Source organism: Neltuma alba, unplaced genomic scaffold, assembly GCF_004799145.2.
Source record: "Neltuma alba isolate B1F8T4 unplaced genomic scaffold, ASM479914v2 tig00010970_pilon, whole genome shotgun sequence".
Lineage (NCBI taxonomy): Eukaryota > Viridiplantae > Streptophyta > Magnoliopsida > Fabales > Fabaceae > Neltuma > Neltuma alba.
In genome coordinates, this window is record NW_021635733.1 from 39,899 (window position 1) to 54,658 (window position 14,760).

Below are 14,760 nucleotides of genomic sequence, written 5' to 3' on the forward strand. Positions count from 1 at the left end.
CAAATCTCCCATTATTTATTCACTTCCCACTTGTTCAAGTGCACTCAATCTCCTTCAAATTGCTTTATCATATCCTAAAAGAACCATTGTTATAAGTAAATGAACGTATCACCCACGCGTTTTCTCTTATTTTATTCTTCAAACTTCAATTTTATTATTATTATTTCTACTTTCATTCTTGTCTCACAAGTAGCCATCTCATCTTTGGAAAATATATCTTCCAAACTTTTAGCCGGACTCGGGTCTACAGTCTTACCAACTTTTTTCCTATCTTTTCCCGTACGTTCAGCCCAATTCATGCACACAGAAACTTCCTACAAAGTACAAACATATGCCAGTTCATTTTTATATGAATAAAAAGTAAATCTAGTTTATTTTATTCCTCCCCCGAAATGATCATTCTGGACTTTCCTTCCCCTCTTTCTTAGAGCATATCGATTCTTTTCACATTAGCACTATAAATTGGTCCTCTTTTTTCTGTCCTTCTGTGTCTAGATCTATATATTGAACCGCCTTTACATATTTTTTTAGCAGCAGTTGGTGACAGATTATCATGTCAAAACCCCGGTACTTCATTGCCGCTCTCTCCTTCTTCTGCCTCACGCACAGTATTGCGGAAGTGTCATCTTCTTCAATATGCCCCCCCCCCTGCTGGTTGCCGTGATAGAGTTCCCATTCGGTATCCTTTCTGGGTGAACAACAATTCCACCCAAGAATACTGCGGTTACCCTAATTTTGGTCTCAAATGCTCCGAACATGGCCGAACCATCATCAGTCTTCCAGACGGCACATACTATGTCACAGATATAAACTACGATGATGATACAGTAACACTTGTGGACACGGATGTGGTGGACCAACCCTGCCCCAGAGCACGCCAAAATGTTAGCTTAGGAAACCTCCCACTGAGTGTTAATAATCACCTGAATATGAACCTGACTTTCTACTTCAATTGCAGCGTATCTAATAAAGTCAATAATCTTCCTTCCGACCCCATACGGTGCTTGAAAAATGAAGGATCGAAGCAGTCATATGTGGAGACGACGCCGTGGGACACATATGGGTTGAATATAGAATGTGAGGAGAAGGTGGTGGTAGTAGTGGTGAAGCAGGCAGAGATCAGTAGTGAAACCTTGGCAACTGGGTTTCGTGAAGTTATGACCAAGGGCTTTGTGCTTGATTGGCGGAGTGCCATGGATTGCTCTGAGTGTGAGATATCTGGAGGATTTTGTGGGCGCAATCCAACCAATCATCAGGCGCTATGCTTTGCGGGATGGCAGTATCGCAACCAAAAGCTGCAGCAAAGGTAACTTCTCTTTCTTGTAATTGATCCCATCTGCATCTCATATCTTTCTCTCTCTAATTTCCTGTTAGTGTCTTTGCACATAAATGAAGTGCGAGGCTTAAATTTCATATTAATAAGCAATTTATAGCAAGTAGTTTTCAGCAGTCTGTTGTTGATTTCACGGAGAATTTAGACCGTCATATCCTTGGCCTTTGATTTGAATAATCTCTCTCTCTCTCTCTCTCTTGCTCTCTTGTTGTTGTTGCTGCATGCATGAATGAAATCTGCCATTAATTTATATGCACATGGAATGAAAGGTAAATTATTAGTACTATTTATTCTGAGATGGTTTGCCCTGTGAAAACTGTGGTAGAAGTTACGTGTAGATGATGAAGCGGTTTTGATGAAACTGTGCCTTAACATATAGGAAGCTCAAACTTCAAACTGACTAATGACCAGTCCTTTCGTAAGATTGAGTTTTCTAATTAGGACCATTTTGTGGCTAAGCTGTGTTCTGTAGTCTTGCTTGATCTCACGCGGCAGACAAATTCTTTGACATATGGGGCCTAATTATTGACCTCATACATGTGAAAGCCCAAAACACCTGAGGCCCAAATACAAACGAAATAGCCCAATCCAGAGTCCTATTGGCTAGTCTAATTTTGGAATGGCAGCTCTAAAAAAATGCACTTCTATGTCAAAAAAAAGGATTCGGAAAACAATTTGGAAGAAGGCATATTGGGTAGCATTGAAAGCTTTTTCGTTAGCGAAATCTCTTTCTACGGGGAACTCAAAAAGTTTTTTTGTGCAACAAATAGAAATATTGGAATAATCTAAATTAGCTGGACTCAAAGAATAGTCTAATTTCTAAAAAGGGTTTCGTGTGTGTATATATATATATATATTGAAATCTTTTGAAACTTATTGGTTTTGTGGTCTTTTATATTATATATTAATTTTGATTAATTATTAATATTTTTTTGGAGATTTTTTTTAGTTTCTATATCAAGAAACCCAAAAAAAAAAGAAATTGTTGGTGAGAAAAGACCCATATTTTGATATTTTTAAAAAGACGACCGATAGATACATGGACAATTAGATGCCTTGACTTTTGACCATATGACTAATAAATAAGGAATGTATAATGGTCAGCAGTTTGAAATAACATTTGATGGACTGCTTGTATATAAAACTCGTTTTGTTTAATAACACAGTATTTTACGGGGAAATAATTGTTTCAAAATAATCATCAACGGAGAGAATCCTTCATCTCTTCCATCAACCTTCGTCTTAAAATCACCCCTCATGCCCTTTTTTTATTATTATTATTTGGTCATACTCCATAATGTTATATGAAAGTCCAGTCTTGTATATGGAAAGGTCTAAAGTTCACGTTTTCTGTGTCATTCATAATATTCGTATTAATCCAAACCAGTAGGTGTGAAGCTAATGGATATATGAGCCGTCTCCAATTCGTGTTCCCTCAAGGAGTCAGAGCCATCTTGATCGAGCCTCATGAGGCCCACTACATGAAGGGTTTATCGTTTGACTTTGATTTAATTTTATTCCTGTCATCGCTATTGGCCATTTCAAACACAGAGCTTCGTTGCAATCATACCGTACATGGGTCATCCTAATTGTGTTCTTCCCTCTCAACTACTCTTCTTCAAGACCTTCCTCTTTTTCATTCCCTTGTTCCCAGAATATTTCACCGTTGCTGATGAACGGTTCTCAGCTTGCGAGCCGTTTAACTGCGGAAACTTCACCAACCTTGGTTATCTATTCTGGTTCGATTCACGGCCTGGTTATTGTCGGCATCCAAGCTTCAAACTGGATTGTGAAGGAGACAATGTTACTATGAACATCGCGTCCGAGAACTTTCGTGTCATCGATGTCAATTCAACCACAAGAACTCTTAAAATAGCAAGCATGGATTGGTGGGGCACCGACTGTCCGAACGAATTCAACAACATCACGTTGGGTTATGCTTTCTTCAGCTACACTTCCAATAATGTGAACTCTACCATATTATTTGACTGTGAATCTTTAGACTACACGCCTCCTCTTGTGAATCTGTCGACTAACATGACATTTGACTGCCCCGTAAATGGTAATCCTCGCAAAGCATACTTTATGCTGATCAACGACGGATCGTTTAACTGGGCTGCTTTGGGATGCGGAATTAGTATTACAGTTCCTGTTCTTGGGGAGATAGTGGGAAGTTTCATGGAGGATCCTGTAGACCCTAATCATATTATTGGTCAAGGTTTTGAGGTTAAATGGGAAATGACAGAAGGGGGCGGTGTGAAGATTGCAGAATTTCAGGTGGGAGATGTGGGTACGATGTAAGTTTTGATAGATTCACATGTTTCTGTCCTAATCAAAGTTATGAACAACGTGGGCTTTATTTTCCTGATGACCCAGTAGAGACACCAACACCAGAACTTTTGTTGCAGTCACAACAGTGTGTGTTTTCTTCTTCTCTGCTTCACAAAATGATGATCCTAATTTGTTTTTATTAGTAGAGCTGGTAATTCAAATTTGATCTCATGGTCTAGCTCATTTAAGCTCGCTAAATTTTAGAAATAAGATTGAATAAATAAAGATTTTAGTCTAATCGAGCTAGTTCTGTTATAGGAAGAGAAGTGTGTTTGTGTCATGATGAAAATGATGAAAGAGATGAGATTCAATATGGTTTCATATTTTGGCATGGGTTTAGCATGATGTATTATGCAGAGTAGAACGTACATCCAGGAAAATGCTAAATTAAGCAACCAAGTTACAAGGCATTGAAAATATATATATATAATTCCATTAGGTTTGGAACGAGTTTAAATGCTTATCTTAAAGATGAGTATTCAGAGCTCATCTTAACTAAATTGTCCAGATAAAATTTAGATAATCCAGATTTATGTTTTTTTTTTTTAAATAGTTATTTTAATTCCGTTAGGTTCTGTCTCTTCCCCTCACCCCCTGTTTTCTATCAAGTGCTTATCGAAAGCACCACCAGACACTGTTATTCTCTGACGTAAGGAATCCCTTTAGTCGCATGCTTCCGTGCACACTCTGCAACTCCGTCTTGTTCTGCCTCTTGCTAGCACCGACTCTGCTACAATCCCCGAGTTCAAAAGATGATCACAGATATCGTGCTATTACTGTGGGAGAGATGGTTTCGAAGTCACGTGCGTATCTCCTGACATCGCTTCCGTCCACTTTCACATTGTTAATAAGCCTTTCGCTTGTTCGATAGGGATATTTTATAGTTGAAGTCTTAACAAAATTGAAAGTTATTAGTCAAATAAAGTACCCAATCCACGATGAAACAAACAAAAGGCTTGGTTGCCCTGTTTGCTTCTATATGATTTATCTGCTATAGTACCCAGCTCGTTTTTATTTACCAGCAATCCAACTTTTCTTGGTTGTAGCACGCTCAAATTAAATTTTAATGAGGTAGCTTTAAGTATCAATTTGAATAGTTATCATATTTTATATCAAAACAATATCTACATCTACAATCAACCTTAAAACCTTTGAACAGGGGAAAAGAAACAAGTTTGTAATAGGAAAAATAGAAATACAAAATCACACGTTTAATAAAGACAGAACTTGATCTTCATTTACAACTGGAAATTTCCCCAATGTGACCATGTTCAAATAGTGTGACTCCTTAGTGCATTATAAAATATTTCAATTTTATTGGTACAGAAATATTAATAGTAGTATTGGTGTACAAAAGACTATAATGGCATCATTTTAGCAATAAGAGTTTTGTTAGAAGGAGTAATTAAAGGTAATTAAAGCTAACAAGTGGGGCCGTTTTGAAAATAGTATGAAAATGGAGAAAGGGAAGTGAGTGGTGTTTCCTGATTGAGTATTTGGAAGAAGAGAGGATTTTAGGATTGAGGGGTTTCTTCCTGAAAAATCAAGAAAATACATGATGAGAGGATGGCAGCCTCTCATTGTGAAGGCAAAGTCTGCATTGACCCAAGACCAAAAGCTGGGACTGACAAATGTTGAGGCAGCATGCCTCATAAAGCAGGGAGTTAACAATGGAGGCCCATATGCTATTCCTCACCTTCTCCTTCCTCCTTTCCTCTTTCCCGCTTTCCTGCTCCCAACCAAACAAGGAGTGCCTCCCAACCCCTTGTGGAGCAGTGGGAGATATCAATTACCCCTTCTGGTCAGACATAATTGGACCCGAGTATTGTCGCAAACATGGGTTCCAGCTCAATTGTCTCCATGATGAGCATGATTACCCTTCCATTCAAATCGGTTCACAGACTTTCAATGTCACGTGGATTGATCCGGACTCTCACAAGATGAAACTAGCCTGGTGCGAACGGACTTTGTCCATAATAATTGCTCCTCCTCACATTTGTCCGACACTTCGGTGATTGCCCCGCCCAATCTCTTCCATTACGACGAGCCATCTGTGAAGAACGTGACCCTATTCTACGACTGCCAAGTGTATTCGTCTGTGGGAGTCCCATTCGCATGCCAGCCTCGGACAAGCTCCAATCCCAGTTCTAACAATTATGCTTTTGGTCCAGAAGATGTCGCCAATGACCCCTACCTTGTTGACAATTGTAAGCATCATATTCAGGTGCCGGTTTCAATAGAAACTTGTTACCACGACCCTCTAAAAGCTTTAGGTCAAGAGTTTCTTGTGCAGTACAACCTAAATGATTCTCCCGGTATGTGCCTCTTCACTTCCTTCTCTCCTTTTTTATGATCTCAGTGTGCATTCGTTACTTGCCAAATTCATACTTAGCTGTGCTGTACTTGAGGCTGTGATTATTGCGTATTAATTATTACTACCTCCAGTTTTTAATATAAAGCCCTATTTGATTTTTATTTTGATTCTAAATATAAAACCCCAATCCATTTTGTCTCTTATATTTATATTTTTTTAATCCAAAGTAGTCTTTCTAACAATAATAGTTCTAGTCAATACACTTGATTAGTAAGGATATTTTAAGAAAGACAATACCTGTTTAGGACAAATAACTAACTTAACTTACTTCCTTAGTCTTCTCAAATTAATTAACTGGCTTTTATAATTAATACGGGAGGTAGTACTACGGAGATGCCTTTATTCAAATTGATTGCCTTCAATTGGATAAAGGGGATAGACGCCTAAACGGCTTGTTCCAGTAAAACTCAATAAAATGGAATCCATCTTCTCTTGCCCTTGTGGTTTAACTTTTCTTGGGATGATCAAGTTTGACACATTCAGCATCCTTGGTTCCTGATGAGGTCTTCCACTAATCCTCCATCACTCCTTTTCTTTCACCCCGAGAATGGCCGAGCTTTTCCAGGCGGGCTCGTGCCGGAGTGGCCGGTAACAGATTTATGAAAATGAAAATAATACTTTTCCATTCCCCAAAAAAAGGTGTTTAAAACTTTAACAAATGGTGTTGGCAAAAAATTTTCCCCAAAAATTAGTTTTTTTTTCCGGGGAAGTTAAAATTAATATGGCTGCTTTCTAAATTATTGATGCGTTTTGAAATTATAAATTATTAGCTTTTTACATATGATAAAAGCATTGGAGACTTGTTATTTTAAAAAATAAATAATGGTTTTTAAAATTATTTATTATAATTTTATAAATTTTCAATAATAATTGTATTTTTAATAAAATTATATTTTAAAAATATTTAATTATTTTTTCATATAAATCCTAAATTTCATTTTTGTCGCAAGTTTATTTCATAAAGACTGTTATTTTGCACTTCAATTTTCCCAGTAACAAATCATGTGATGCTATAATTAATTTGAGTTCAAATGGGATGGAACTATTACCAAGCTTGTGCATAATTTGAATGGGTCAAGGAACGTAACCCACGTTCTATCTACTTCTGGGCAGGATTGGTTTGACTTTTCTTTTCAACGATTCTTTTTATTTTCTCTCTCTCTCTGCGTGTTTTTCCTTGGTAATAAATTTCTAATAATTTTTGTTCACCATTCACGCTTGAGTTTGAATACTAATTGTCAGATGGCGTCTACCGCGGAACATGCATGTTTCTTCACTGTGTTGCGCATAAATTATGGACAAATTTTCTTGATAAGAAACTTAGGGTCATCGCTAATAAAATAGCTTTAAGACGTCCATTACGAGTAAAGAAAATGACTTGTCCAGGCAAGATTACTGAACGAGGGCAATTATTGGTCTGGAAACTACTTAATACTGAGGGTATTTTGGACATTTTAAACGTCAACCGAGTAGTAGCATTGACTTGCAAGAGTGTGTTTGGATGGAGATTCAAACGTGCATTGGAACATGCAAAACGTGGGTTGATGGTGCGTTTGAAGATCATACTTGTTTGGATCAACTTTCGTTCCCATCTGACTTATGGGAGAAATGCTCAGTACCGCAAAAGCCAAGAAATACAGCAGTGGGCAGTGGATAAGTCATTCTATTGTTAATATTCCTTTAAAATTTTCACTAACCCTCATCTACCCCTTCTCTCTCCTTTCTCTCACACCTCTGCCCTGTCATCTCCCTATGTTCTCTCCACTCATTCACATAGCCTTTTTTCCCTTATATCTCTAGTAGAGCAAACTGTTTCAAAAATATTATTTTTTTATTTTTTAATAATTTTGTTTTTAAAACTTCTTTTAAAATGATCACATTATATATATAATTTGTTTATAATAATAAATTAAATTTCCTTATTTTTTATAATTTTATTTTCATTACTTCTTTTAAAATGGTCACATTATATATATAATTTCTTTCTAATAATAAATTAAATTTCTTTACTTTTAATAATTTTATTTTCCTTACTTCTTAAAAAATAGTCACATTATATATATATCTAATATTAGATATGTACTATTTAATAAAATTCATGTCCTTTTAAGTTATTTTACATCCAAACTTTTATATTTATCATCCAAACATATTTAAGCTTATTAAACTAACTTTTTTTAAAACTCAATCCAAACATCAATCACATTACCCTATTTGACTTTTACTCAATATGACTTCTGTAAAAATCAGATTGAAAAAAAGTTACTTCTGACACTGCTATCCCTAACACGCCCAAGTCATCGTCTTTCACGTTTCCAGTCTAACACGTCTTCCTTATCTTGCACCTCAGCCAAATAGTTAACTTAGCTGGGATGCAGAGTGAGGCCATCCAAAGAAACAATAATGAAGAGGGCAATTTAGGTTCTGCCCTGCCACCATCATTGAGGATAATGGCTGCATCACTCCTACTGTTTCTTCTCTGTATAATCTAACTTCAACCGCGTCAGATGGAGCCTCCATACTTGTACTGGAACTTTGCAAGACAATGAACATAGTTTGCAGTGAGGATTTTTACTTGGTCCTTGCTGGTCCCTCCCACTAGAAAGAATGAAGAAAACCTTGACAAGTCCACAAAGATGCTAAGAAGTTCAGGAAAACATATGTACAAGATAATCTGCCAACTATAATCCTTAATATAGAAGTTAGATCATTGATTTACGAATATTGAAAAAATTAGATTAATTATTTGTAATTAATAGATATTGTCTTTTTAAAAATATCCTTATTATTTATATTCATTAGAATAAAAATCTTTTAACTTGTACAATCACCACCACGAGACTATTTTGAAAAATAAATAAATAAATACAGGAGACAAAATGAATTGGAATATTATATTTAGGACTAAATCGAATAGTAAACTAACTGTTATATTTAGTATCAGAGCACGCTGATGTCGCTTAAAGACCTATCCATATCTTGTCTTGTCGCTTACGTTTTATCTTGTGGATTAAAGAAGAAAGCTTCTTTAATCGACAAGATAAAATGTATTAGGAAAAATGCCATCCTTGCTCTCAAGGATAATTACAACTTCATTCAATTTCTAATTATCTAGGATCGCGAGATGTATTTTTCTAACATTTATACCAAAGAACCTATAGATTACCCCAATTTCGAAGTATGCTGTGCAAGAGATGTCAATCATTGTCTCTCTTTTTTTTTCCCTCTCTTTTTTCTTTTGCAGTTTTCACGAGGAGACACTATATCGTAAAAACTATTCCCATAAATGCCAGCTCATGACTGATGTGATCAGTGTGGGCATATATGGCATTAACAATTAAACTAGCCTGTTGAGCTACAACTGAAGTTTTAAACTTGGGGTTTACTTTGAAATGGACTGCACCTGAACTTGATTTTCGATACTGTAAGAAGTAGACACTGTGTTTTCTTAAATATAAATTCTGCTGCTTCTGTAAGGATACAACTCATCTTAAAAGTTAGTGGTAAATGTTAATGCATTCATCTGCATGTCATAATTTCCCATTGTTAAATTGGATAACTTTTTATCTCTGTATCCTTTGTTTTGTTCTTTCTTATTATGCAGATTCTAGCTAGTATTTAATCCACTTTGCTTTCTTTGTATGTTGTTGATAGAACAGGAGGACATTCAATAAAAAATAAAGTCATTGTAGGTAATAGATCTGCTTGTTATTCTTTTCTTAACATACTTTTTGTTTCGCTATAGAGGTTTCTTTGACAATTACATTAACTGAAAGTCATTACCACTCTGCATTTCAGTTGGTGTTACTGCTGTAGTCGTTAGTGGAGCAATAGTACTGCTGCTTTCTTGTAAAATCAAATCATGGAGGCGAATAATTGGATTATGCACGACATCCAAGGATGACCAAAATATTGAGGCCTTCATTAGAAATCGTGGTCCCTTAGCTCTCACAAGATATAAATTTGTAGATGTCAAGAAAATGACCAAGTCTTTCAAAGATAAATTAGGACAGGGTGGTTATAGTTCTGTATACAAAGGAAAACTCCTTGATGGCCGCCCTGTTGCTGTAAAGTTATTGAAGGCATCAAGAGAGAATGGAGAAGACTTTATCAATGAGGTTGCCAGCATTAGTGGGACTTCCCATGTAAATGTTGCTACACTTCTTGGGTTTTGTTTTGAAGGCAAAAAGAAGGCTCTCATATATGAATTTATGTCCAATGGATCGCTTGACAAATTCATTTACAACAATGCAGAAAAAACTAGTCTATGGTTGACTTCAGAAAATTTGTACCAAATTGCAATTGGGATAGCTCGAGGACTTGAGTATTTGCATAGAGGATGCAACACTCGAATCTTGCATTTTGATATAAAGCCCCATAACATCCTTTTAGATGAAAACTTTTGTCCCAAGATCTCAGATTTTGGTCTTGCTAAGCTTTGTCCTAAAAAAGAAAGCACCATTTCAATTTCAGAAGCCAGAGGAACAATAGGATATCTTGCTCCGGAAGTCTGGAATAGAAACATAGGTGGAGTTTCAAATAAGTCTGATGTTTATAGCTATGGGATGATGCTATTAGATATGGTTGGAGGGAGAAAGAACATGAATGTTGAAACCAATTGTTCGACTGAGAAATATTTTCCAGATTATATTTATGTTCAACTTGAGCAAGACAGCAATTTGGGATATAATGGGGCCAATAACGCAGGGGAAAATGATATTGCAAAGAGAATGACCATTGTGGCTTTGTGGTGCATCCAAACATTTCCAAGTCAAAGACCTACAATGAGTAGAGTGATTGAAATGTTAGAAAGAAGATGGGATCTGTTGGAAATGCCACCAAAACCTATCATGCCTTCCCTTCCAAGATTAGAACTAGAATCTTCCATCACTACTACTACCACCACAACAGAGATTTTGGGTTTTCAAAGTGCTTCCCACATGCTACTGGAGGAACACTAGGGTTCAAAAATGTGGAAGAAATGCCGGAGGGGTCTTCATAGCATGGTATGTACAACTATCAAATGTTGCTAAATTGTTTCTTTTTTGAGTTTTTTTTGGCGGCAGGGGCTCTGAAGCTAAGGGCTCTAAGACTAGTGAGCTATTCTTAGCATGTTATATTTGTAAGCTTGCCGATAAGTTTGAGTTCATTATGATTTGAGCTTATCCATTTGTTAAAGGATATTTTGATTGTTCATTAATTTCTCAAAGCTATGCAGCTTCTCCACCGTCATGGAGGGTGGACAAATGGATAGGCAAGCAGTGTAAGGAGTAAAAATGGAAATGTCACTTTAAGAATTGACAAGTAGCATTCGACCACTGAAATCTTGTCCTTGTTTAATTGTTTAACCTCTAAAATCTTATCCCACGGAGACTTCTTTAAATGTTAACCCTTGGACGTGTAAGTTTAATTTTTTGAACACACTGGATGAACGGACCACCCTTACTTTCTGCACTGACTGTACTTGATCAGTCTATACGAGCATAGCGTCGTCAACTACCTTATACTCTGCGCGGTCCTTAAGAAATTGCTCATTAAGCAGCCCAGAACCTTAAACAAAATATTACCTCAAATTCTAAATATAAAAATGAATTGATTAATTTGAGCAGAATAAGAAATTTTATTAAGTGAGTTATTTGTAACAAATAGGTGTTGTCTTCTCTAAAATACCTTTACTAATCAGGTGTATTAGTTAAAATTATTATTCTATTACAAAAACTACTTTAGAAAAAATAAATAAATATAAGAGACAAAATATATTGGACTTTTATATTTAGAACTAATAGAAAATGTAATATTGGACCATGCGAGACCCAGGACATCATCAGATAAGCCAATAAGGTCAGCCAATTAGCCCATCAAATAAGTTGATATTGTTCGTTAAGCCGGTAAAATAGTCGATGCAACTATTTTGTGAGGGAAGCCGCGTAGAAGTTTGAGACATCATCAGCTTAAATGGGAAGAATTATTATAGAAGCTGATGTGATCATCAACTCTCAGTGGGAAGATTCATTATAGTGTTATTAATTATGTCATAATTTTAGTGCTCTTGATGTTTTATATTTTCAACGTTAAAAAAAAAAAAAAAGAATAGCAGCAGCTGCTATTTGTTAGGAAAGAATTTATTTGAGCATAATAACACTTCATAAAATTACAAATGTAATTAAATCAATTTACTGACATGGTAAAGCACAATTGGATTACCCTTAATAGAAATTCCAAATCCAAATACCCCTAATAGTTTCAACAAGAACGTGGTTAACGGAAGTTACACAAAGGAGGGAAGAAATCACAGAAAAAGAAGAAGAAAAACCTCACAATCACAAAGATTATGGCCTAAAAGAATAAGAGGAAGCAATCAGAGGGAGAGAGGGAAGAAACCATATGCTTCATCCATTATTTTCATCCCTAGCCCTTCACAGTGAAGCGCATTGACGTTCTCATGTTTTCTCCCCCTCAAAGGCGTTTGACCACTTTCTGAGCCCATTATTTTCATCTCTAGCTCCTAATTCCCCCTGCCCTATTATACCGAATATTGATAAAAGGGTGCTCTTTGATAGGACCCAACCCAGAAACTCTAAACTTTTGCCTTTTTTTTTTGAACTAAATTTTTACTGTAATAGAACAGATTACACTCCAAGATGCAATCAAAAGCTAAAAACCTGGCATATTCATGGAACAAATTCTACTTTATTCAGGTCAAGTCAGGTTTTAGTTAAATAGATCTAAGCTTGTAATAAAAACATAAAGGTCAAAGTATAGATTTAGTCTTTTAACTTTATATAAGGTTTCAATTTAATCCCTTAACTTTAAAAAATATACATTTAGTTTTTTAACCCCAAAATTATTAGTCTCAAATGATAATTTTTTGTAACAATCATAGTTGTTTTGAATATTAAACTTAATATATTAACATTTAGTACTATTTTATTAGCATTTAAAAGCTTAATATCATTTTTTTGTTAACCGTTTTATGGTTAAAGAACTAAAAGTTTACTTTTTAAACCTTGTGTAAAATTAAAAGATTAAAAATATACTTTAACCAAATATAAATTCTGAGTCTATATACAGGCTGTTTTTAAGGTTTAGGCATGAATCTTTGAAAGGCTTATATTTTTAAGGACTTAATTAAAAGGGATAATTAATATATAAGTCCTTATAGTTTCAACTGGTTTTTAATCAAGTCCCTATAATTTTTTTCTTTTCATCAGGTCCTTATACTTTCATATATTTTTAATGAAGTCCTTATAATTTTTTTTTCTTTTTATCAGGTCCTTATTGTTTTACTTTGTTTTTAATTAGGTCCTTCTAGTTTTTATTCTTTATTTTACAAATAATAACATTTTAAAAATAATAAATTATTGTAACAATCTTATGTTAATATTCTTTTAAATTTTTAGTTAAACAAATATATTATTTATTTTCAATTCAAATTTTTATAATTATAAAATTCAAATTATAATAATAAATTTTTCTAAAATTAAAATATGATTATAAATAATTTATATTTAAGTATAATAATTATTCTGATTATTTATTAATTACTAAATGATTATATTAATTATTTTGTCCAATTATATAATTATTAATTTAAAAATGAAATTAATTTTAAAGAGTAAAGTTAATAAATAATTTTTCAAAAACTACAAAGCACCTAATTAAAAAATAAGTAAAACTATAAGGACCTAATAAAAAGAAAAAAAATAGAAGGACCTAATTAAAAACACACGAAAGTAAAAGGATCTGATAAAAAGAAAAAAATTTATAAGGACCTAATTAAAAATCAGATGAAACTACAAGGACTTGGAGATTAATTACCCCTAATTAAAATATTAGTTTTATTATCCAGTGAAGTGATCCAATTAGATGATGCCACTTAAATTATTTTTACACATCAGCACTTAACACTGTTAAACACACAGTTAGCCCTCTAAAATTGAAAGGATTTACCACACGATTCATGGGGACGCTGTTGGGTTCGTTCTGCTAAAGAAGCATACCACAAAACCCCAATCAAATTTCAGGATTCATGAAATAATATGAAATCAAACGGGAATTAGAACCCTCAGATGTGTTTCATCACGAGATCCCAGATGCGAAATTATGGGACTTGTTCCCAGAGAGAGGAAGAAAGCGAAAGAGGAGAAGGGGAGCAAGCAGAGAGTGAAAGTTCATATTGAAATCTATCGAATAGAGAGCATCATGATCCCCTCGTGTTTTTCCCCCGTATTTGTTATCGAAAAGTCTATGGGAGTTTTGATGATGAGTTCATCTTCTTCTTCAATGAAATTGCTAGTTTTGGGAGGGACAACTTGGCGAGCATCTTCTTCCTAGTTCCTACTATAGCTCCTCTGTCTTGTCCCAAAAAAAAAAAAACTGAAATTTTAGTAAGCTAACAGAGTGTTTCACTGGGTTAAATGCTGATGTGTAAAAATAATCTAAGTGGGATGTAATGAACCTAAGGTATTTGACTTAAGCATTGTCCTATATATAACTCCTCAAGCCTATTTAAGATCTTATACTATGCGCTAAATAACGTTTAATTACATATGATTTAATATTTAAATAAATTTAATTTAAATTTACAATAAAATAACAAAATTCTATTAATTATGATATCTCCTAAAAATTGATTCAAACAATAATTTTTTTTGGTTAGCCATACATAATTTGTTTATTTAAATGACAATAAACAATTCTAAAAATATATCATGATTAAATT

General features: G+C 34.5%; 2 protein-coding genes across 2 annotated transcripts in view; both read left to right on the forward strand.

The window, feature by feature from the left end:
- Positions 1 to 1,277: 1,277 nt before the first annotated feature.
- Positions 1,278 to 14,760, forward strand: part of LOC114760362 (LEAF RUST 10 DISEASE-RESISTANCE LOCUS RECEPTOR-LIKE PROTEIN KINASE-like 2.5) — a 32,675-nt gene continuing 19,192 nt past the window's right edge. Inside the window, exon 1 of the mRNA XM_028949626.1 lies at positions 1,278 to 1,306. The gene's annotated coding sequence lies outside the window, so the exon portion shown is untranslated. The remainder of the gene's footprint in view (positions 1,307 to 14,760) is intronic.
- LOC114760304 (LEAF RUST 10 DISEASE-RESISTANCE LOCUS RECEPTOR-LIKE PROTEIN KINASE-like 2.5) lies at positions 10,004 to 10,999 on the forward strand. Its single transcript, XM_028949565.1, has one exon. The coding sequence runs from the start codon at positions 10,019 to 10,021 to the stop codon at positions 10,997 to 10,999; it is 981 nt and encodes a 326-aa protein (XP_028805398.1). The 5' UTR covers positions 10,004 to 10,018.

Coding starts and splice junctions, on each gene's coding strand:
- LOC114760304 (XM_028949565.1), top strand. CDS start 10,019: ATGACCAAGTCTTTCAAAGATAAATTAGGACAGGGTGGTTATAGTTCT.